The sequence below is a fragment of the Erinaceus europaeus genome, chromosome 12 (genome assembly GCF_950295315.1).
Source record: "Erinaceus europaeus chromosome 12, mEriEur2.1, whole genome shotgun sequence".
Lineage (NCBI taxonomy): Eukaryota > Metazoa > Chordata > Mammalia > Eulipotyphla > Erinaceidae > Erinaceus > Erinaceus europaeus.
The window spans coordinates 22,935,187-22,959,636 of record NC_080173.1 but is presented as its reverse complement, the minus strand read 5'-3'; the positions used below and the strand labels follow the sequence as shown (position 1 = coordinate 22,959,636).

Here is a 24,450-nt window from a genome sequence, read left to right as displayed (position 1 = left end):
CATGCCTTTTGCACCACAGGCCTTGTGCATGCACAATGCTGTTGTGAAACAGTATTCTCTCTGGGCCAGTTTATTTATTTGTTTGTTTGTTTGTTTTAAGGAGATAGAAATGGGGGAGAGGAAAAATAAGAGAGATGATATAGAGGGAGTGACACAATAGCATTGCAGCAACATCTTTGGAGCTATTCTGTGCAGTACTGGACGTGTGGGTATTTGAATGTTTCATGATTCCTAGAGTGGCAGCACAGTCCCTCCCTTCCCTCCCTCCCTCCCTCCCTCCCTCCCTCCCTCCCTCCCTCTTCTAATGTTAAAATAAGACTCCACCAAAACAGAGGAATCATAGAAGTGCAGAGCCCAAACCATAACTTTGGTGGTAAAAACAAAAGGCGAAAGTTCTTGTTTAGGTGGAAATGGCTTATAAACTGGTCAGCTGTAAAATGGCCAAATGTCTAGGTAAACATTTGATTAAAAACACAAATACAGGGAACACTACTGTAATTGTATGGAACTAGTAATCATAGATGACTTATAGAAAACATAATGGGCTTTGAGAAAAACTCTGTTGAAGTTGCAAAGTAAGAATAATAAAGTAAGACAATCTGTAAGTCATAAAATCTTCCAGAATATTCTTTTATTAGGGATCTGCTTTTATAAAGTGGTCTAGGTTGTTTAATATAGTCTTGTAAATCTTTCACTGTTGTTGCTTTGTTTTTGTTTTAATCATTTTCTAGGTAGTTCATGGTGAAACTGGATTTTGGGGCAGTGTTTCTGGGCATGATGTAACAGCTATCCGATGAGAAGGTCACATTCCATGAGAATACCAGCTCTCTCTTTGTGTGTGTGTGTGTGTGTGTCAAAAGAACAATAAGCCCAACAGCTGTCCCGCTAACAAGACTCATTTTATTAGTGTCTCAATAACCAGTATTCACACAGCTTCTGCACCCTCTCTAACATGTTGCCATGTTTCTGCTTAGGAATGTTTGAGGCTGGGGAGGGGTGCAGGGAACAGAGTTGTTTCTTTTCACTATTAAGGACATTTGTAGCATTTCTAGTTACTTGAGAAATTCCTAAAAATTTTCAGAGTAATCATAAATGACAGCGTTAAACTTTAATAGTTTCAGCAAATGTTAAGATGTTTTACTTTTCCCTCTAAATGAGATTTATTGAGTAATTTTCATACAATGAACTTTACCTGTTATCAGTGAAAATTTTATAGCTTTTTTCAAACTTTTTTTTTTAACCAGAGCACTGCTCAGCTCTGATTTATGGTGGTGTGGGGATTGAACCTAGGACTATGGAGCCTCAGACATGAGAGTTTGCATAACCATTATGTTAGCTATCTGTGCCCCATTTTATGACTTTTAAAAAAAATTTATATTTATTTATTTCCCCTTTTGTTGCCCTTGTTTTTTATTGTTGTTGTAGTTATTATTGTTGTGGTTATATATGTCGTCGTTGTTGGGTAGGACAGAGAGAAATGGAGAGAGGAGAGGAAGGCAGAGAGGAGGAGAGAAAGACACCGGAAGACCTGCTTCACTGCCTGTGAAGTGACTCCCCTGCAGGTGGGGAGCTGGAGCTCGAACTGGGATCCTTAAGCCAGTCTTTGAGTTTGGCGCCACGTGCACTTAACCCACTGCACTACCGCCTGACTCCCCTGTTTTAATGACTTTTTGATAAATGCTTATAACAACCACCATAGTCAAAATATGATACTTGTAGTTTTCCCTTTTTCAAAATATTTCATAAATGCCCACAAACTGTTTAGCAGCTTGTGCCTTATTTCTCTCACTTAATGTTTTGTGAGTCTGACTTTTTTATAGATTTCCCATCCCCTTTTTACAACTGAATAATACTCCACTATATGGTTGTACTACATTTGTCTATCCATTTACTAGTTGACACATATTTAATCTGTTTCCAGTTTCTTGGTCATAATAAATATAGTTTCAGTAACTGTATTTCAATTTAGATATCTGAGTAGATATATATTCTTGGTTCTGTTGAGTAGATACTTCATAGTGGGATTGGTGGGCCTTAGGGGTATATATGTCCCTTAGAATCAGTGTTTTAGTGTCCACTGGATAAATGCCTAAGAGGGGTTATTTTTGGATCATAAGGTAATTCCATTTTTTATTTGTTAAGGACTCTCCATCCAGTTTTCCAAAGGGGCAGCACCAGTTTGCATTCCCACCAGCAGTGTAGCAGAGTTCCCTTTTCTCCACAACCTCTCTGGCACCTGTCCTTTCCCACTTTTCTGACGGAAGCCATTCTCTCAGATGTGAGATGGCATCTCAGTGTAGTTTTAATTTGCATTTCTCTAATGATAAGAAATGTGGAGTGTTGTTAAAGTTCGGGGGCGCCAGCTGGCCGGGCTAGCGTCACGGTGGTAGAGAGAGACTCGAGGGCACACGGCTGGGCTGAGAAGCTGTAGTTTAATCTTTATTCATGAATGGGCAAATCACCACACCATGTGCTTCCCTATCATTCTTTCTCCGCCACTGCTGGGACTCTGCATTTCCTTAGCATACAGGGCAGGGAGAAAGAGGGGCGTGAAACTAGCAAGGGCCAAACCATTTCTCTCAGAGGTAGGGGGAAGGGGGCCAAACCAACACGAAGAGTACCAACAGTGGAGCATTCCTTAAATGTGTCTGTGGCCATGTGTATCTCTTCTTTAGAAAACTGTTTAGTTCTTTGGCCCTTTTTTTGTTGAGTTATTTTTGCTTCTTTTGTAGATCTGCACCAATTCTGTAGAGTTGTTTAGTATTGGTCATTTGTCTGATGTGTAATGTGCAAATCTTTTCTCATTTACTGGGTTGCCTGTTTATCCTTGTGTTGTTTGCTTTTCATGTGTAGAAGTTTTTTAGTTTTAGGTAATCTCATTTATTTAGTCTTGCTTTCATTTTCCATGTCTCCCTTAAGGTCAGTAAGTACTTTCTTTTTTGGGGGGTGCAAGCATATTGGGAGCATATATGTCGATAATACTTTTGTCTTCCTGTTGGATTGATCCTCTGTCAATATGTAGTGTCAATGTCTGTCTCTTCACTTCCTTTGCCTGAAAGTCTTAATTTATCTGATAGTAGAATAACTGTTCCTGCCCTTTTGTTTGCATTATTGCCTTAGACTACCTTGTTCTAGCCTGTCACCCAGAGCTTCTGTTTGTCTTTGTTTTGGGTGAGTGTTTCCTGGAGACACAGAATACATGGGTCTTGCTCGTTAATCTGTTCAGTCACTATGAATCTTCTGAAGAATGGATTTAAGACATTCATATTTAGGATGATTATTAATAAAGATAAATGTGATTTATAGCCAGTCTGGTTTTTGTTTAGAGGTTTTATGTTCTTCTGACTCTTTTCATGTTTGTTTTGTTTGTAATTTCATGTGTATGGTTTTCTATAATGGTCTTGCCTACTGTATATATATTTTCTACTTGTCCTTTTTTTTGTGTGTGGTTATCATGAATATGGTGTCTAACTTAACTCTATCTACAGTAGTCTTTTTTAAGTTGGCCTTGGTTCACCAACATTGGACTGTGTCACTGTGACTACTTTGTTCTCCTCTTTGCTGTGTCTGGTTTTCCCTGTTGTCATTGTGCTTCTGGTTCTATTCTTAGCTGTGTCCCAAATATTTTGATAGCTTGTGCCTTCATTTTCATTGAAGTCTCAAAACATTTTGATTTCTTCCTTGATGAAAGTATTTGTGGGGGGCAATTCTTTTCTTTTTTTTTTTTTTTTTTGCCTCCAGTGTTGTTTCTGGGGCTTGGTGCCTGCACCACAAGTCCACTGCTCCTGGAGACTATTTTTTCCCTTTTGTTGGCCTGGTTGTTTTTTATCGTTGTTGTAGTTATTATTACTAATGTTATTGATGTCATTGTTGGATAAGGCAGAGAGAAATGGAGAGAGAAGGGTAAGACAGAGGGGGAGAGAAAGATACTTTAAAAAGTTGTTGTGTGTGCCAAGCACTGCATGCTTACTGGAATCTCAATGAATTTATATCACAAATGCACCAAGTGGTGGGCCTCTTATAGCCTCTGTCCTTTTACTATGCTAATATCATTAATGTTAACAACAGTAGTAATAAAATAATGTGCTTATAATGAGCTTATAATGTGCCAGGCACTTGATGGCCACTTCCCATGCCTTATCACGTATTAATCTTCATAAGATAGTTACTGCTATGGTCATGAGAACTGAAGAGCATGAGTGCTCTGCTCAAGGCCACAAAAGTATTTGTTAATACTTTTTTGCTGCCAGGATTTCAAAGTAGGCATCTGACTTCAGAGTTGGTGTGCATCATTATTCAACACATACCTGCTTAAAGGTATATATATGTCTTTAAGAATGTCTTTGCTATTTCATAAGCTTACAAGTTGATTGAAAAAGGGAAAGTCGAGATCATATCATCACAAACCAACTTCTTGTTTGTTTGTTTTTTCCATTTCTACAAACTGTGTTGATTTCTTCACTAGATGACAAAAGTTTAGCAGGCCTGGCTACCATTTGTCTTAAATTGTCTCTCCTAAACATCCTTGTTATGTTGCAAGGGACAGGGATTTAAATAGTGTTCAAGAGTCGGATCTCAGTGACTGTCCATGGGGAGCACAGTTTATGGGGATGAATGGAGCCAGACCACATTTTCCCTCATGTTTATGTTTAATTCTTCACAGGACATTGCTTATTGAGGGAAGGAACTTTGTCTTATGATTGTTTATATTTGTGTTTATATTATTTATAGGTCTATCTTTTTCAACAGCAGGTGTTTATAACTACTTACTAATTGTTTGAGGGTTAGCATTCTTTCTTTTTCAAGTTCAGTATAAAGTTAGTTAACTGTATAAATTAACTATCATTTATAATTTCTCCTAGAAGTATGTTCATAGCTATAATATATAGGTGTACTCTTACAGAGCTTTAGGTAAAAAATCAGCATATTTTAAAGGGTACAATAAAATTTCTTGTAAGAATGTTGTCTTTTGTTTGAATATTCAACAATGGGTTTAGTGCATTGTTTATTTGATTTAGTGGCTTATTAAGAATTCTGTCTGGAAAAAAAAATTCTGTCTGGTTTAAATAGGATTTCCTCTAGCTATGAGATGTTATTAAGTTTAAAGCAATAACTAGAAGAAATGCGTATTTAGGCTCAAATGGAGTATTTGAAGCAAGTGAAAATAAACTCAGTTTTATCGGCATACTATAAACAACTAAGTACTTTTAAAAATTATACTTTTGTTCAAGTTGAAAGAATAACACCTCAATTAAAATGTATACCTTAACTACCAGAAACTTCTCTGATATTTTTAGTAATTTTGTGTTTTCAGTAATATAAAAGAAAGCAATAATGATTAGAAGTCATTTGCTTCTCAAAGTTTTCATTAAAGAATGAGATGAAAATAACATGGTAAAAAGATTTTGTGAGTTTGATTTTCACCATAGAAACCTTGTACCACACATTCAGTACAACAGATTAATGTAGAAGAAAAACAACTGAAAATAAGTGCAAAGTGTTTGTTACATGTCTATGTCATCAGTCAAATCAGAGTCTAAAATACTGATTAATACCATAGCAAATTTCCATAATGAAGCAGGCATCTTCGGACAATTCACTCTTAAGAATATTTGAATTCATCTATATCCTGAGAAATAATGACACAATTCAAGTAATTTTGTTGTATCCTTTTAAAAATTTTTAAATATTTATTTATTTGTTGGATAGACAGTCTCAGAAATCGAGAGGGGAGTGGGAGACAGAAAGGGAGAGAGACAGAGACACTTGCAGCACTGCTTCAGCACTCGCACCAGGGGCTCAAACCAGGGTCCTTGAGTACTGTCACATATTTGCTCAACCAGGTGTGCCACCACCCAGCCCCCTGTATCCTTTCATTCAATCTAAGTGGACACCACCTGGGCCACTTAAAACTTCTGTAAAAGCTTTTTGGATTTGGAGTCAAAATGGCTTCATGAAGACAATACCTAGGCTGACTCTTCTGAGAACATCTCTTCAGATCCTGGCATCTCTGAATGGAAATGGGGTTTCCAGGTCAATAGGAAAAGAAACTGCAGAGGAGGGACTACAGAGAAATCACCAAGAAACTTATAACCTGTATATCAACAGCAAAGAGAAAATCTGTCTCACTCCCCAAACCCACAGAGCCTAGAAGCAGCATATCCTTTAATGAAAGGATATGCTGCTTAACTACATCTAAGACTATTGAAATCAGCAAAGCAGGTCATAGCTATGCTACAACCAACTTTTTTTCAACACAAAAATAAAGGGTTACTGAACACCTCTTTTGTGAAGTTGAACAAAAGTAGACTGTCTAGGGAGTAAGGTTTTGTCAAAAAACATCTTTCTGTCCCTGGAGATTCCCTCAGGGAGACAGACAAATTACAGGCGGGCCTGAGGAGTGAATTGCTTGTGGCTGCCTGATCCAGGAGCTTGAACTTCCCAGTGTGCATCTTTCTTTAGTCAAACCTACCCTTCTCCTACCTACTAGTATTGTGCCAAGACTGAGTCCTCTGTGAACAATACCAACAAGACAGATAATTCAACAAGGCAGATAATACTGCACAGCTCCAGTGACAGTGGGAAAGGAAGAGGTCACAAACTAGAGCAGGGATTCTCTGAAGGAACAGCCTGCCTTTAAGCTAGTTTTACTGTTGACTCAAGTCACAGTGTGGTTGCTTGTGACTTTCCTTGAATGGAACTGAACTGCAGAGCAGGCCAGAAGCAACTTAGCAGGCTGATTGGTTTGCCCCTTGAAGCAACCTGGTAGGCACACCATCAGCCTAGACCTGTAAACCCACAAACTCATCACTGCAGGAGACTTGCAGATATAGGTATATGGGGAAATTGGAGAAGCTTCAACAAACCAATGTTCTCCCCAGTTTGGTAATAAGGAAACTAGGTTGATACCTACCTATGGCAAGACCCCTCTACTCACTAGCACCACTAGCACCATCAGATATAGTGAGTACATGTATTTATACTCCTATTTGCTCCTCCCTTTCTCTTTTATTTCTGCCTCCTTTTCTTTTTACTGTTACGTATTTTTTTTTAATCTCTCTTAGTATGTACCTGTTCTGATAGTTTAATTCTTTCTCTCTGTGTGTACTCCGTTTGCTGTGGTTGTCTTTTTTTTTTTTTGCTAGGTGTTGTGTATTTCTCTCAGTTTAAACACAGGAGACCCAGCTGCATTTACAACAGCCTTCTCTACCTATCTCTCATCTCCAAGAGGTTGTTTTGTCACCATTAGAACAACAGTTTCACCTACTCCTAAGACACATCAAAAAGTGTCTAGCTTCACAGATCCTGGAACCAAAAGACCAGAGGCCACTTTAATACTGTACTTGAGCAGTAACGTAATACTTTATGGGCTCTTGCCCCTGCAGGGAACTACAGTGCTCCTGTCAACTTTTTCTGGAATTTCAGGCAGCCAACTACTGGCATATAAGGGCTTCTGGACAGAAATTTCAGCTACAACCAGTATCTACCACCTAAAGTGATCAGTAGCTACAGTGGAACCTCATAACTGTTGATGCCATACCACAAGTGCTGCTTCGTTTTTTTGTTTTTGTTTTTAAATATTTATTCCCTTTTGTTGTCCTTGCTTTATTGTTGTAGTTATTATTGTTGTTGTTATTGATATCATCGTTGTTAGATAGGACACAGAGAAATGGAGAGAGGAGGGGAAGACAGAGGCGGAGAGAAAGACACCTGCAGACCTGCTTCACTGCCTGTGAAGTGACTCCCCTCCAGGTGGGAAGCCGGGGGCTCGAACCGGGATTCTTATGCTGGTCCTTGTGCTTTGCGCCACCTGCGCTTAACCTGCTGTGCTACCACCTGACTCCCAAGTGCTACTTCTATACACAGAATCTAAAACCTGACACAGGCTTAAGTGGCACACCCCATCTGACTGGTACATTGCTGTCAGAGAAACTTGTGGACTGGATTGTATTGTTCTGTCCCTTGGAAGTTGCTTACTTAGACTGACCTACCTCTGTAGAGGGACTCTGGTAAGGCACTTTCATCTCAGGTAAGGCAAAGCCCTATCTTTCTGGGGTTCCCACAGAACACTTTCCTGGGATTCAGTTGTATCTGCGGAAGAAACAGGCTTCACACATTCTGCACAGATATCAATACATTAAAGAGGACATCTGTATAAACCTACATAGGTAAGCACACAGGACTCAAATTTCAAAAGACACCAGATATAATGGTCAGACCAAAAAGAATAGATAGAAAACTATCATAGCTTTAATGGACTACAAAATGTGGCAGGAACAGCTATTCTCCTATGTGACATAATAGACATTAAAATAAATGAAGTAATAAAATGGATGGATATTATATAATGCTCAGAGGTTCAGTCGTCCACAAGACATAACAATTATTAACTTTTCTGCACCCAATGAGGGGCCATCAAAATACATGAAACATATACTGAAAAATACATATACTACAAAAATAACAGAGTAATTGCAGGAGACTTCAAGAGACTACTCTCTCAAATAGACATATCACCTAGGCAGAGAGTTAGTAAAGAAACGAGAATTAAATGAAAGGGTATATTAGACCTATTGAACATTTTCAGAGCTCTTCACTCCAAGAGACTGGAATACACTTTCTTTTCAAGTCCATGTGGGACGTTCTCTTTTTTTATACTTATTTATTTATTTTCCCTTTTGTTGCCCTTGTTTTATTGTTGTTGTAGTTGTTGTTATTGATGTCATCATTGCTATTTAGGACAGAGAGAAATGGAGAGAGGAGGGGAAGGCAGAGAGGGAGAGAGAAAGATAGACACCTGCAGACCTGCTTCACTGCCTGTGAAGCAACTCCCCTGCAGGTGGGGAGCCGGGGGCTTGAACCAGGATCCTTATGCCGGTCCCTGTGCTTCACGCCACCTGTGCTTAACCTGCTGCACCACCGCCGGACTCCCCATGTGAGACATTCTTAAGAAGAGACCATATGTTAGGCCACAAAGACAGTGTCAGCAAATTCAAGAGCATTGAAATCATACCAAGCATCTTTTCAGATAACAGTAGAATGTCTAAAATGAACTTCTTAGCTTTCTTCTACCCTAAGATCCCTAAGCTCATCTGCTCTCTTCCTACTTTTTGTTTCCTGTTCAATTAACCATTTTGTCTCGCTTTATGTCCTGCCACCTTCCAGACACCAAGTTTCAGATGCTACCATGATTCTATCCTGACTTTTCTGGGCAGATGGCATCACCAGTGTGTCCTAGAACCTCACCTCTCCAGAGCTCTGGCCCACTAGGAAAAGATAGAAACAGACTGGGGGTATGGATCGACCTGCCAATTCATTCAGCAGGGAAGCAACTGTAGAATCCAGAACTCCTGCCTTCTGCTCCCCCAAAACAATCTTGATCCATACTCCCAGTGGGGGACAAGTGGTAGGAGGAAGAAGATAACAATACTCTTAACTCCAGCTCCTCCATCAGCACTTGAGAGAGGGTAGGAAAAGGAGAGGGACATACGGAGGTAGTAATGTCATGCATGAGTGGCTTGGAGGGGAAGAGAGGATTGGATCTGGAACAAAAAGGAGAAATTGTGTATAAATATAGACAGATAGTTGTAGAAATGATGGTTGGCCCATATCTACAACCTTAGGGGAACTCTAGTGGCTTTCAGTGGGGAGACTGAAGATTGAGAACACTGCTGATAGGAGTGGTATGGAATTATACCTCTCTTGATGTGTAATTTTGTAAATAAATATTAAATCACTAGTAATACATATATATGTATGCTGGGCTAGTGTGGGGGTGCCTCTTCCCGGCCACGTACTCTCTGGGTTAGAGAGAACACTACCGGAGCCAGGCTGGGCTGCTACTCACTCAGCGACTCAAGGGAGATGACTCAGGAACTGACTCATGGTGGCGAGGCAACACAATCTTTATTGATCAGAGAGCCAAGGCTTTTAAAGGGCAGACCTGGAAGTGGCAAGTCAGAAACGGAAATGGCTAGGAAAGGGGCGGAGAAAGGCAAAAGGGGCTGGAAAGCTAGGAACTTCCTTAGCAACTGTTGCAAGGATTTTAACTGGTAGGATTAACAGTACCCTGCAGGCAGGGAGGGTCTATCAAAGGAATGGAATGGGTGGGGATCTTTCAGGCAAAACAATGATTATGTAGATAGGCCATAGTATCAGGAATGCAGGGTGGAGCAGGGGGAGCTGGCTTAATGTTTTAAGGAATGCCAGGCTCCTGGAGGCAGATAAATGCAGGGTGCTTTGTGACGCTCCTCACAATTTCCCAACATCTCCCCCTTTCTTTTTATCTAATGGCCATAGTATCAGGAATGCAGGGTGCTTTGTGAGGCAGGGAGTCTGATAAGACGGGGCAAACCTTTGGGGTTACTCCTATCCCTCCTTGCTCAACCTCTTGGTAGACAGAGAGAAACTGACAGAATAGACGTACTCCTCAGGTCAAACCCTGCCAGGCTTTACCACATCCTAACAATTATTATTAATATATATACATATATATATATACATATATATATATATATATATCCCAACACTTAACAACAAAAGGAAACTAATAAAACTCCCCAAATGTGGAAACTCAGCAGTGCATTGCTTAACAACTATTGGGTCAAAGAAGAAATTAAGGAAGAAATTAAAATGTTCCTAGAATCAATGAAAATGAAGACATGAGCTATCAAAATATTTGTGATACAGCTAAGGTGGTACTAAGAGGGAAATTCATAGCCATAAGAGGCACACATTAGAAGCAAACAAAAAAAAATAAAAATAAACAGCATGACTATGTACCTTAAAGACATAGAATAAGAATAAAAGAACATTAAAGCAACAAGAAAACATGAAATCAGGGCAGAAATAAATAACATTGAAAATAAAAGAACCATAAAAAAGATCAATGAAGCTAAGTGTTGGTTCTTGGAAAGGGTAAACAAAATTGATAAATCTCTGGCCAGTTTCCCCCACCCCCCATCACACACACTTGTGGGGTAGAAGTGGAAAAGACTAAAAAATAGTATTGTAGATGAAAAAGAAAATATCACAAACATCAGAGAAATCGAAGTATCATGTGAGGCTTCTTTGAACAACTTTATGCTACCAAGATAAGGAGCCTGGAAGAAATGGCAAAGTTCCCAAAACATAAAACCTTCAAAAACTGAATCAAGAGGAACTAGAAAACATGAATAGGCCATTCACAGCCAAAGAAAATGAAACTGAAATTAAGAACCTTCCCAACAGTAGAAGTCCAGGCCTAGATAATTTTTACAAGTGAATTTGGTAAAACCTTCAAGGAAGAGTCAATACTTCTATTTTTAAAGCTCTTCTAAAAGATTGAAGACACAAGAATACTCCCTTCAGCTTTCTATGAAAGCAACATCACCCTGATAACAAAAGCAGACAGGAACACAATAAAAAAAGTAAGCTGCAGACCAATATCTCTGAGGAACATAAATGCAAGGCAGGCTTAATATATGTAAGTCAATAAATGTGATCCACCACATCAATAAAGAAAAACCACATGATTATCTCAATAGACTTGTGTGTGAGAGAGAGGGAGAAAGAAAGAGAAGAAAGAGCCAGAGCAACACTCTGATACATGTGATGTCTGAGATTGAACTACGGACTTCAAGATTGAGAATCCTGTACCTTATCCTCTGTGTCACCCAGGGTACTTAGTTGAATATTCTTTTCAGTTAAAAACTTTTCTTTGAAAATCTCTTTTTAAAGACACATCTGCATCTGGGTATTTCATACATAGTTCATTCACTTGAATAATAAAATGATGAGCAGCTGCTGTTTCAATGGCTTTTTACTGCATAGTACATGTTGCAAAGTATGTGCAAAAGCTACTCCATAGCTTAATCAACTCCAGTTTGAAGACTATGTAGAATCATTTGCTGTGTTTAATGTGCCATAGAAATTTGGTACTGTAACTGACAGCTATGAGACCTACACAGAGATTTGTCTTTGCTGCTGCATCAAAGAAATGCTGTTTATTTGGGATTGATTTTGTGGTTATACCAATTCTGGACCACCAAAAAAAAAAAAAGGCAAAGTTTTTATAACCTTGGAAAAATTTGAGGCCACATAGCAGTTTTTGAATACAATAGCTGAAGATGATCCAAATTGTTAAGTTTTTCTTCACTGAAGCCAAACTTATTTACCGTCTATTATTCATAAAACAGTGCAGTTGACCCTTGCACAGTGTGGGAGTTGGAGCAGTGAACCTTTACCTCTTTGAAAAACAAAACCTTCATGCTGTATTTTTATTAAAAAACAAGAGACCCAAACTTGTAATGTATTGTGCCTGGTGTTTGCTGTCTGTCCTCTGAATGGATAGTGGCACTCATAGCTATTAGTCTGGCAGAAAGCGGGGGGGTATCAAGTTACTTCATGCTGTTCTTGATCTGATAGACCTTAAACAATGAGTAGAGAATTACTTGGGACTAGTAAATGAGCCGGCTGTTTTTATAGTGATACCACTAGTGATACTAAGTATCTAGGCTTTAAAAGCCTGATGTTTAAAAACGACATGTCTTTTTAATATATATTTTATTTATTTTATTTTTGAGAGAGAGAGAGAGAAGAACACCAGAGCACTGCTCAGTTCTAGCTCATGGTGGTATGGAGGATTGAACCTAGGACTTCCAAGACTCAGGCATGAGAGTCTCTTTGCATAACCATTATGCTATCTACCCCCACACCAAATGACATGTCCTTTAACAATATGACCGGCAAGATTCAGCCTAAGACCTATATAGCTTGTTAATTGTGTACTGGTCATATTTTGCTTTGGTGTTATGTAAGAGGGCAGCTTTTGGGGGAAGTTGGGTAATGAGACTATGGGAGATTTGTTTTTCATCTTCCATTTTTAGAATTTATTAATAAGAGATGGGATGAGAGAGAAGCATTCATCACTCTAGCATAAATGTGTCAAGGATTCACCTTGGAGCTCCATGCTTCTAAGTCTGGCACTTGCCCTGCTGCACAGCCTGCTGTGTCACTTAAAACTTCTGTCAATCTAAAGTTGTTTAAAATTTTTTTTTCATATACATAAGTGATTAAAAAATAGTTTCTGGTGGTTCAGGTGATGGCGCTCATGTTACAGTGTGCAAGGACCTGGGTTCAAGCCCCCAGTCCCCACTTGCAGGGGGAACACTTCTCAAGTGGTGAAGCAGGGCTGCAGGGAGACTCTGTTTCCCCCTTCCTCTCAATTTCTGGCTGTCTCTATCTGTTGTTTTCGATGGGTTAGGTTGTTTTCGCCGGGCTGGCTTCACGGGCGGGTAACAGACGACCAGGGACTCATGGTTGAGCTGTAGGTAGTATCTCTTTATTCATGCAGGACGCAGCACAATCTAAGACGAGCTAAGCTAAACTCAAGTACCCCAAAACTCACAATGCTGTCTTTATATATACTTGCCAAGTAGGGTGGAAACAGGATGTAACATAGAGAGGGTGGAGAGAAAAGTGACTGGTGAAAATCAGAGTGTGACAAGGAGGGGGCAGAGCAGGCGAGAATCCTACCACTGAACCACCAATGCCCTGGAGGGAAGGTGGTACTTGTTAACAGTGGTTATGTAAATAGAATGAAGTGGTTATGTAAATAGAATAGTGTTAAGCAGGGGGGATTTAAACCAAATGAAACAGAAGGAGTCTCATGCATACCAACATCTATCTAATAAATAAAAATAATTTAAAAAATGAAAAAACATTTGAGAAGAAATAAATTCTAAAAAAAAAATAATAGTTTCCAACTAACCAACATTAGTGAATCTTAAGAATCATTAAGAACATTTGACTGTTAAGTCTCATTAATTAAACTTGAAATTTTTCATTAATATAAGATATAAACATATATAACGGGATTCATGAAAATTTTCCCTTTTTTTTTTTTATTTAAGAAGTAAAATAAGTAAGTCCATTGAATTGAGATAAACAAAAACCAGGTAATGTATAGTCAGTTGCTTTTTAAATTTCTTTTCTTCTTTCTTTTTTTAAATTTATTTGCCTCCAGGGTTATTGTTGGGGCTCGGTGCCTGCACCACAAATCCACTGCTCCTAGAAGCCATCTTTCTAATTTTGTTGCCGTTGTTATTGTTGTTATTGCCATTGATGTTGTTGTTGGATAGGACAGAAAGAAATGGAGAGAGGAGGGGAAGGCAAAGAGGAGGAGAGAAAGATAGACACCTGTTGACCTGTTTCACCGCCTGTGAAGCGACCCCTGAGCTGGTGGGGGAGCCACGGCCTTAAACAAGGATCCCTACGCGGGTCCTTGCGCTTTGCCCCACTTGCGCTTAACCCACTTGTGCTACCGCCCGACCCCCTTTTTAAATTTGTTTTAGTACAGAGCTTCCATTAGCTGAGTTGAGATGCCAACACTATGATTCTTCACCTATGGGCTGCCTCTTTGCCCTGCATTCTCAACCTGGCTAGTTAGAGGCCTGGCCACCAGACCTGTGACAATGAAAACACTTGCTGAGACTGGGAAATTATGGTGATTTAAAAAAAAATTAGGAGCATGTAGATAGATTCTTTAAAAAACCTTCCATTATGAGCTTATACATTTAGACAGATTTTTTTCATATCAAAATATTTCATTGCTAGAAGACTGTCTTATACCTGTTTATACATACTTTCCAAAAATTCTGTGACAGATCTAGAGTTAAAGGGGCCGGGTGGTAGCACACCTGGTTGATGACACGTCACAACACACAGGGACCTGGGTTCGAGCCTCCGGTCCCCACCTGCAGAGAGAGGGGAAGGCTTTGCAGATGGTGAAACAGTATTGCAGATGTCTCTCTCCCTTTTTTTCATCCCCTTCCCTCTCGATTTCTGGCTGTCTCTGTCCAACAAATAAATGAACAAAGATTTTAAAGAATTAGATTCTTAAAAGAAAAAAGTTGATGAACACTTCAAAAAAATGTAGAATTTAAAGATAACTCAGCAGGTAGTGCACTCTCTTTACTAATCATCATGCCCTGGGTTTGATCTCTAGTGTTACGTAGCAGCAGCATAGACAGTACCAAGTAGAACTCCGTGCATGGTAGAGGGGAGCCTTAGTGTCTCTCTATCTCTATGTCTCTTCTCTCCCTGAAACATACAGAACTTAAAAGATTGAACTAGGAAGGTTGCTTCGCGGTGTTGTGCATGTGTGATACTCTCAGTTTACTCCCTCCTGTCATATAAAAGAAATAATATATCACATGAAAAGCAAATCATCTTTAGCATGGTTCCTAGAACATAGTAGATACTCAGTAAGTAGTAACTAGTATTATCAGTAGTAATCGTATTGTTTACAATTCCTATAAGTAACCTTTCTTTGGTTTTCCAGTTGATTTTATTGCTGTTCTTGATCACAGTCTTCTGAAACTTTCACATACATGAGCAAAAGTGTAATTTCAAAATTCATATCCCATATACTGTACATATTATATTTTTAGATATTTTAATTTATAATTAGATAGAGACAGAAATTAAGAAAGGAGGGAGGATAGAGAAGGAGACAGAGAGACACCTGCAGCCTTGCTTCACCACTTAAAGCTTTCCCCCTGCAGGTGGGGAGCATAGGCTTGAACCCGGGTCCTTGCGCACTGTGATGTGTGTGTTTAACCAGTTGTGCTGCTGCCTGGCCCCTACTATACGTTTTACAAGTCAAATTGTTGCTTACCAAACCAATCCTTTGTAAAACAAAACAAAACAAAACAAAACAAAACAAAACAAAACAAAACAAAAAACTCATCCTTTTAGTTTGTACTCAATTATTTTTTATAAAGTTTCAGTATTTAAGGATTCTTTAAGAAAAATAGAAGCTCAGGGAGTCGGGCTGTAGCGCAGCGGGTTAAGCGCAGGTGGCGCAAAGCACAAGGACCGGCAGAAGGATCCCGGTTCGAACCCCGGCTCCCCACCTGCAGGGGAGTCGCTTCACAGGCGGTGAAGCAGGTCTGCAGGTGTCTATCTTTCTCTCCTCCTCTCTGTCTTCCCCTCCTCTCTCCATTTCTCTCTGTCCTATCCAACAACGACAACAACAATAATAACTACAACAATAAAACAACAAGGGCAACAAAAGGGAATAAATAAATAAAATAAATGTTAAAAAAAACACAATTTAAAAAAAATAGAAGCTCAAAGTAACATTTGGGCATTGATATCATTTGTTCATTCACTTTGATATTTTAATATCATCCCAATAAAAATATGTAGAAATAGTGTCTTATAAATATGATTTAAGGGGCCAGGTGGTGGTGCACCAGGTTGAATGTGTTACAGTTTGCAAGGATCTGAGTTTGAGCCCCCAGTCCCCACCTGCAGAGGAAAAGCTTTGAGTGGTGAAGCAGGGCTACAGGTATCTTATCTCTCTGTCTACCTCTCTATCACCCCCTCCATATGGATTTCTGGTTGTCTCTATGCAATAAATAAATAAATATAATAAAATATTATATATATATATATATATATATATATATATATATATATATATATATATATGAATGAATGTGCAGGGACCCGGGTTCGAGTCCCCGGTCCCTACCTGCAGGGAAAAGCTTTGAGTGGTGAAGCAGGCCTACAGGTATCTCTGTGTCTACCTCTCTATCATCCCCTCCATATGGATTTCTGGTTGTCTCTATGCAATAAATAAATAAATATAATAGAATATTATATATATATATGAATGAATTATTTGATTTGTGTATCAAGGAGTAACCTGAGAGGGGGTGGGTGGTTGTGCACCTGGTTGATGTTACAATGTGCAAGGACCCGGGTTCGAGTCCCCGGTCCCTACCTGCAGGGGAAAGCTTTTTGAGTGGCGATGCAGGGCCTCTTCTTTTCTTTTTCTTTTTTTATTTTATAGGATAAATAAAATGAGTGGGAGAGAGGGAGAGAGAAAAGTAGATACCTGCAGGTCTGCTTCACTACTTGTGAAGCTTCCTCCCTGCAGGTGGGGGAGCAGGGCTTCGAATCCAGGTCTTTGTACCTGGTAATACGTGTGCATAACCAGGTGTGCCACTGCCCAGCCCCTCCAGATGATTTCTTTATATATTCTCAGAGGAAGTTATTTTGTCCGGGTGCTAGGGAAAGCTTTTGCTTCTCTGTGGAGATTCTATTTTGATACTGTGCTCAAGTATTTGAGTGTCTGAGTGTATTTTGATTAGGTGTTCCCCCACCCCACCTTCCTGGCAGCTATTTTCTTCCACCCTAGATTACTGCAAGCCCTCTGTGAAACCTCTATCATCTCCCCCCCTTTAAAATTGTCTTTATTTATTTATTGGGTAGAGATAGCTAGAAATTGAGAGGAAGGGGAGATAGAAAGGGAAAGAGACCGAGAGACACATGCAACCTTTCTTCCCCTCTTGTGAAGCTATCCCCCTGCAGGTGGGGACCATGGTCCCTGTACAATGTAACGTGCACTCGACCACATGTGTCATCACCCGGGCCCCACCTCCCTTTTGTTATAATAGTCTCCTGCCCCTATTGTACCTCTGTTAAATATAATCGATTGAAGGACTGCCTTTATTTTTCTTGACTTTACAATACTGGTATTCTGTAAATGTTGAATTTACTAATTACATAGCAACAACCTCCATTGATATATTTATAGATAACAAGTATATGAGAGACATCATTAGTAATTGCTAGGAAAGCACAAATCAGAACCCTACCCCACTAGGGAAAGAGAGAGACAGACTGGGAGTATGGATCAACCTGCCAGTGCCCATGTTAAGCGGGGAAGCAACAGAAGCCAGACCTTCTACCTTCTGCACCCCATAATGACCCTGGGTCCATACTCCCAGATGGATAAAGAATAGGAACACTATTAGGGAGGGGAGGGGATATGGACCTCTGGGGGGGTCATTGTGTGGAAATGTACCCCTCCTATCCTATAGTCTTGTCAATGTTACCATTTTATAAATAGAAATCTAAAAAAATACTACAATAACAATATACCTATTAAGATGGTTAAAATTTAAAAGTATTAACAATATTACAAACAACACTGAGAAAGTAAAACTTATGGGAATGGAAAACGGAACGCTGTTGGATAACAGTTGGGCAGCTTCTTAAAAAGTCAAACAAATACCTGTCATGCGACTTAGCTACTTTACTCTTCAATAGTTTCCCAAGAGATATGAAATGTCTCCATGTGTCCATCTCAGGACTTTCTTATTATTGTTTTATTTTAACTGGAGAGAGGTACAGAGGGAGAGATAGCAGAGCACTCACTGTGTTTTATCGTGGTGCTAGGGGTTGAAGCTGGGACTTTATTGCCGCAGCATGAAAGTGTTTTGCATAACCATTATGCTATTTCCCCTATTCCAACTAGCCTTATTTTGACAATTGTTTTGTAATACATATTTCTATCATGTCATCATGTTGGTAGGTTTGGTTTATATTGTCAGAGCCTATACAACACATTATTCAGATTCTTCCACTATGTAAGAATAATTGTCAAGAGAGGAAGATAGAACATTTATGATCTATTAATTTAATTAATAAGTTATTTAAAGACTTATATATACATGTTGATAGCAGGTTTATTTATAATATCTCCAAACTGGAAAAATCCCAGGTGTCCATCAACAGGTAAAATACAAAAACTAATTGTGATGTATTCAAACAAAGGAATGTTGCTTATCTATGAAATACAAATGAACTATTGCTATGCACAGTAACATGGATGAATCATACAGTAATTGTGAAAAGAAAAAAAAAATGCCACATTATCTCATATTGATTCTTTGCAGCCAGAGAGGTGGTTCAGTGGGTAGACTGTAGGCTTTGCAACAGTGAGACCCTGTGTTACTGCACAGGCCACAGAAATTCTTTGGTGTGCCCCCTCCCCCTGTGCCTTTCTCTCTTATACTAAAGTATATCTTTTAGAAATATTATTGTTGGGGACTCGGCGGTGCCACAGCCAATATAGTGAACTTGTTACAGTGCACAAGGACTCAGGGTCAAGCCCCAGTTCCCACCTGTGGGAAGAAAACTTGATGAGTGGTGAACTGCAGGTGCTGCTGCTTCTCTCCCTCTGTCTTTCTCCCTTCCCTCTCAATTTCTTTCTGTCTCTATGCAGTAAATAAGTAAATAAATGAGATTTAGAAAAAAAAATTAGAAGAATCTTTTATATAGAGAGTAGACAGGGCATGGAAGAGATGACAAAGAGACACAAGAAAACCTTTTGGGATGGTGTGTATGTGTTTGTGGATGTAAATGTGCTAAATCTTACTATTCATTCATTCATTCTCTATAATAAAGCACTGCTCAACTCTGGTTTGTGATAGTGCCTGGGATTAAAGTCTCAGGCATGAAAGTATTTTGCATCACCATTATGCTGTCTTCCCTCATAGTATTGTACAACTTATTAAACTACATACTTTTAGTTATTTTTTTCTTCTCCAACACTGAGGCTTTGCTCTGCTCACAGACCGGTTTTTCTTAGTCTTTTTTATTTGTCTAGAATCAGAAGGACAAAGAGATACATAGAGATAGATCAGAGCGCCATGATACCACCATTTGGTGTTGGGCCTCAAACCTGGGGTTTTGCACATGCTCTACAGGTCTGTCTTGTGGCCCCAAGTTGTCTACTTTATATTTAGATCATTTACCCCTCAATAAAGAAAAAAAATCTAATAAGAAAAAATCTAATAGGAAAAAATCTAATAGGAAAGCTTATGGTGTATCACATAAAAGCAAAGGACTCTTTCATGTCCTGGTCCTTGATGATGGAAAAGGACCCAAGTGGGAAGGGACAGACACCTATCATGTCGAGATGAGAAATTGGACCCACAACTGTACTGGGAACCATTAACCTCCATTAAAAAAAAAAAAGTGAATAATAAAAATCAATCAGGTTTACTGTCTGTTTAGATCTTCCGCCAGTGCCTGCATCTTTGTTCACCTTTTGATATTACTGTTTCTTGTGTCCTATTAGACCATAAGCTTACTGTGTAAGACAGTATATTTTACCTAGTTTGGAACCTGGCATGGGTATTTATTTGTGCAATTTTAAATTTATTACATGAACAATAGAAAAAGCATTCTGACAGATTTTTAGTTGGAAAATAGCAGAACTAGCAGCCTTTAAACATGCATCATGTGGATAAGGGCTGAAAAATAACAGGGATTTCACAAGTACTGTTCTAGACAAATACCTGAATTAGAAAGACATAATTAATGTGCTCAGAATTATGTTGAAAGCATTTAAATTGTTATGTCTTTAATTTGACCTGTACACATACACAAATGTGTATGTATGTGTATCGCCCTGACACGTGAATGTAGCTATCACTTTTTTTCCTTTTCTTCTTCTTTTTATTTTATTTTATTTATTTTTTTATCTTATTTTAGAAAGCATTTAAGTCCTTGGGAAAATCACTTATGTCATCAGTGAGGAACTCCACCAAAATAGCTTCTCACTTAAGTTCCCATCCCCAGAGCTAACTCACAGGAGGTTCTGATAAATTCAAATATTTAATAACTTGTATTTTCTTTCTCCTTTAACACAGGCCCTCTGGTCCTGGAGGCAAGATCATGTGTTGGATTCTTGGCAGTCAGCAGTCTGTGGAGCTTTTGCAGGTGCAAAGGATTATATTATATTATACTGGGAAAGACCAAAGAGGGAAAGAAAAATGTGAAAACATTAACTATGCAAAAACAACATTCTTTAGGCATTCCAGATTGTTTAGATGAAGAGAGTTTTACCAGTTGCTTGAGAAATGAAAGTGTCTTAGGGAGAGGAGGAAAAAAAAAAATGGAAAGGTGTCAGCTTGAAAGACAACCAATTTGTTTTTGACAAATTTTTCTTTTTATCTTTACTGAAACCGTCACTCAGGCCCTTGGATTATCTTAAAGATGATTTATAAAGCTCTCTGTGGGAAGAGCCTGTCTGTGGGTGCAGGGCTCCCAGTGCAGCTGTCTGCCGTGAGCAGTGCTTGCGGGGGTTAAGCAGTTCCTGCAGAAGGCAGTGACTCATGGTTCGTGTGACATGTTTGACAGTGCTGCAGATTAACTAGTGTTGGGAGAGCAGAGGCTGCTCCACAGCTCACCAAAGGCTAACCTGCTCTGTAGAAAATATGTGGATGGGAACATCTGGGCATTTTCTAGACATTAAAACCAAGAGCACAGTGACAACATGCTCTAGTATGTTGTCCCAGTCACTTTCAAAGCCAGCAACAAGCAGACATCAGGCTCAACCTGACGCTGTTGACTGGCTACGGAAGAAGGGCAAACGCTAGAGGAAGAAATATGTCATGTATCACTGAGGCCTATGAATTTCCCAGTGAGGTTTTAATGAGAACTCTATTACTTTAAAGAATTTAATGATTGATAGCTTTCACAGTCTGAGGGAAATAGACAGGATGTCAAATAAAGGTAAATTAGAAATAATTTGGGAAGTTTTCAGAAAATTGTAAACTGTGTAAATGCAAATCCAGTAAATCGGCAGGCATATGGGTAAGCTTGAGGTGTCAACTTTATTTGAAAATAATTGTTTTACTTTTTTTTTTGTAACAATTAGGGAAAGAGAAAGCTTACATCTTGTAGGGTTCTTTGTAATAATTGGACACATTTGACTTGTAGAATTTATCATCAAAATAAGAATCTTGCTTCTAGAGGCAAAGCCAGCTTAGATTGACTGTGACTGATAATTATTTCCATATGACACATGGTCACTAACCGTGTTCAATGAGTAGGTGGTCTTGATTTGCTTTCCAGAGGTCAGGAGTCTTTATTCCCCATTCCTTAAGAAATGTGCTTTTTTGTTTGTTTGTTTGTTACTGTTGATTCTTCTTGGCCCCTGGGGACAAATTGAGTATTATGGAAATGTAGTCATCCTGGGTAAGGAAGGTCAGTTCTTAAATTTAATGACACCATAAAACTTCCATGTGTTGAAATAAGTATACATTCTCTGGTCTCACTCAAGTAGATAATGCAAAAGATTTGCTTACAAATGTGTTGCTTCAGTTACGGAAATGTACATTTGTTAGAATTCCTTTATTCCTGAATAATGTCAGTAAGAGGCACTAAGCACTTACATTAGTGTGGGGAGAAGAGCAGCTTTTTAACCCACTGTATAGGAGGGACGTATGGGCTGGCTCCTTCAGTAATGGTGACTCACTGAGGGGTTTATCACAGCGCTGTCTGTGATAGGCTGAGGGTGGTGGTGGGGGGCAAGGGGAGCAGCTGGGAAAGGATTTACCCATAGTCACACATCTGGGTCAGGTCACACAGTTCCATTTACAAAGTTGTCATGGCTGTCCTGCCTGCAGCTGAGGAGACTGGGGTTTTCCTGAGGACCTGTTAGCTTACCAATAGTGTGAAAACAGCCCCCATCCTACTTGAGGGGGTCATCTTAGGGATAAACCTAATCTTAATCTTTTGTCTTAATCTTTTGTATTCTGTTAAATTGGATACATAAAAGGAGTTACTACTTTTTTGATAATAAAAAAGAAAGGAAACAAAAAAAAAGCCAACATCCAGAAAAAGAAAAAGTGTTTTGAGGCCAAATAGTGGCAAACCTGTTTAAGTGCACACATTACAGTGCTGAAGGACTCAAGTTCAATTCCCTGGTCCCTCACCTGCATGCAGCTTCATAAAGGCTGAAACAGGGCTGCAGGTCTCTCTCGCTGTCTCTTTTCCTTTTCTGTCTTTATTCAATAATAAATAAAAATATATATAATTTAATTTTTTAATTTTTTAAATTTTTATTATTGAATAGAGACAGAGAGAAATTGAGAGGGGAGTGGAAGATAGAAAGGGAGAGACAGAGAGAAATTGAGAGGGGAGGGAATCAGGCGGTAGCATGTAAAGATCCCGGTTTGAGCCCCTGCTCCCCACCTGCAGGGGGGTTGCTTCACAGGTGGTGGAGCAGATCTGCAGGTGTCTATCTTTCTCTCCCCCTCTCTGTCTTCCCTTCCTCTCTCCATTTCTCTCTGTCCTATCCAACAACAATGACATCAATGACAAGAATAATAATAACCACAACAACAATTTTTTTTTAAAAAGGCAACAAAAAGGGGGAAAATAACCTCTAGGAGCAATAGATTTGTGGTGCAGGCACTGAGCCCCAGCAATAACTCTGGAGGAAAAAAAAATTGAGAGGGGAGTGGAAGATAGAAAGGGAGAGACAGAGAGACACCTGCAGCAGCCCTGCTTCACCACTTGTGAAACTTTCCCCCTGCAGATGGGGACTAGGGGCTTGAACCTGGGTCCTTGTGCACTGTAATGTGTGTACTTACCCAGGTGCACCACCACCTGGCCCCAATAAAAAATATTTTTTAAAAAGAAAAACTATTACTGCAAGAATCTGTATTCCCAATTACATTGGAAGAGTACTATTACTATATAAATAGTTACATCACAGGATCCTCTCCTCTAATAGCTTGTAGATTCTAAATCTCCTCCAAAATAGACATCTTTCTTATTAAGAGGAGATGCTGATAAGTAAAGGAGTTTGTTCCAAGTCTGCATAAAATTCATTGTTTCTAGGGTAATATGTATGTATGTATATTTTAGCAAAAAATAATATACAATAAAGGCATTTCTTCTTTTTATCCTATTTTTTTGAAGTTGCTCTTGAAAAGCATGGTTATTATTTTAAAATCTTTCTGAAAAATAATCATCATTTGCAAAGATTCCAGATTGTGAAAAAGTGACATATTCTGTAAGAGTGACATATTCATGCAACAATGTGCATGACACAGTATAGAGAAATGAATATTATGATTAACCATCTTGGGCAGCTCCTTTAAGATCTGACATGATCACTATACTTTCAACCTCTGTGGCCTTACACAGCCATAAAGGCAGTGAAGAAAAAAAATCACCGTTAAATCAGAAATTCAGCTTTCTCCTCCCCGTGGGCTTTTCCAAGCTCCCCGTGGTTAAATCATTCTAAGTGATCCCTCCTCTTGCTGTCCTTGACACTCCTCTTTGCCTGTGTTTTTTTTTTTATTAATTTTTTATTTTTAATTTTTTATTAGTGATTTACAAAATGACGGGTACAATTCCACACCATTCCCACCACCAGAGTACTGTGTCCCCATCCCCTCTATTGAAACTGCAGTGATTCTCCCAAGGTTACACTTATTATTTCTATATACATATTATTTTTTTTCCTATTTTCTTGTGATTCTTGCAAGCAGCATATAGTTGGGTTGTGTTTTTTGTGTTTTCTGATCCATCCTCCCACTCCTTGCCTTTAATGGGTGAATTTAAGCCATTGACATTTATTGACATTGTGGATCTAATATTACTGATTGCAGTGCCATTCAGTAATTTTGTATTTGCTCTGATATATGGCAAGTATTTTGCTGATGTTCTTGTTTATAGGAGGTCTTTTAGAACCTCTTTCAGAGCAGCTTGGTGATAGTTGCCTCCTTTAACTGTTGCTTGTTTTCTCTTGCAGCCTTTAGGACCCTTTCTTTATCCTTACTTCTTTTCATTGTAACTATGATGCGTCTTGGT

The 24,450-nt window shown here is 39.0% G+C and overlaps 1 protein-coding gene across 16 annotated transcripts in view; it reads left to right on the top strand.

The window, feature by feature from the left end:
• SLC25A26 (solute carrier family 25 member 26) overlaps positions 1-24,450 on the top strand; it is a 138,990-nt gene that overhangs the window by 100,848 nt on the left and 13,692 nt on the right. For all 16 annotated transcript variants that reach the window (XM_060202930.1, XM_060202923.1, XM_060202922.1 and 13 more), the window contains one exon: positions 20,493-20,562. In XM_060202930.1, the coding sequence (XP_060058913.1) occupies positions 20,493-20,562 (70 nt within the window). The remainder of the gene's footprint in view (positions 1-20,492; positions 20,563-24,450) is intronic.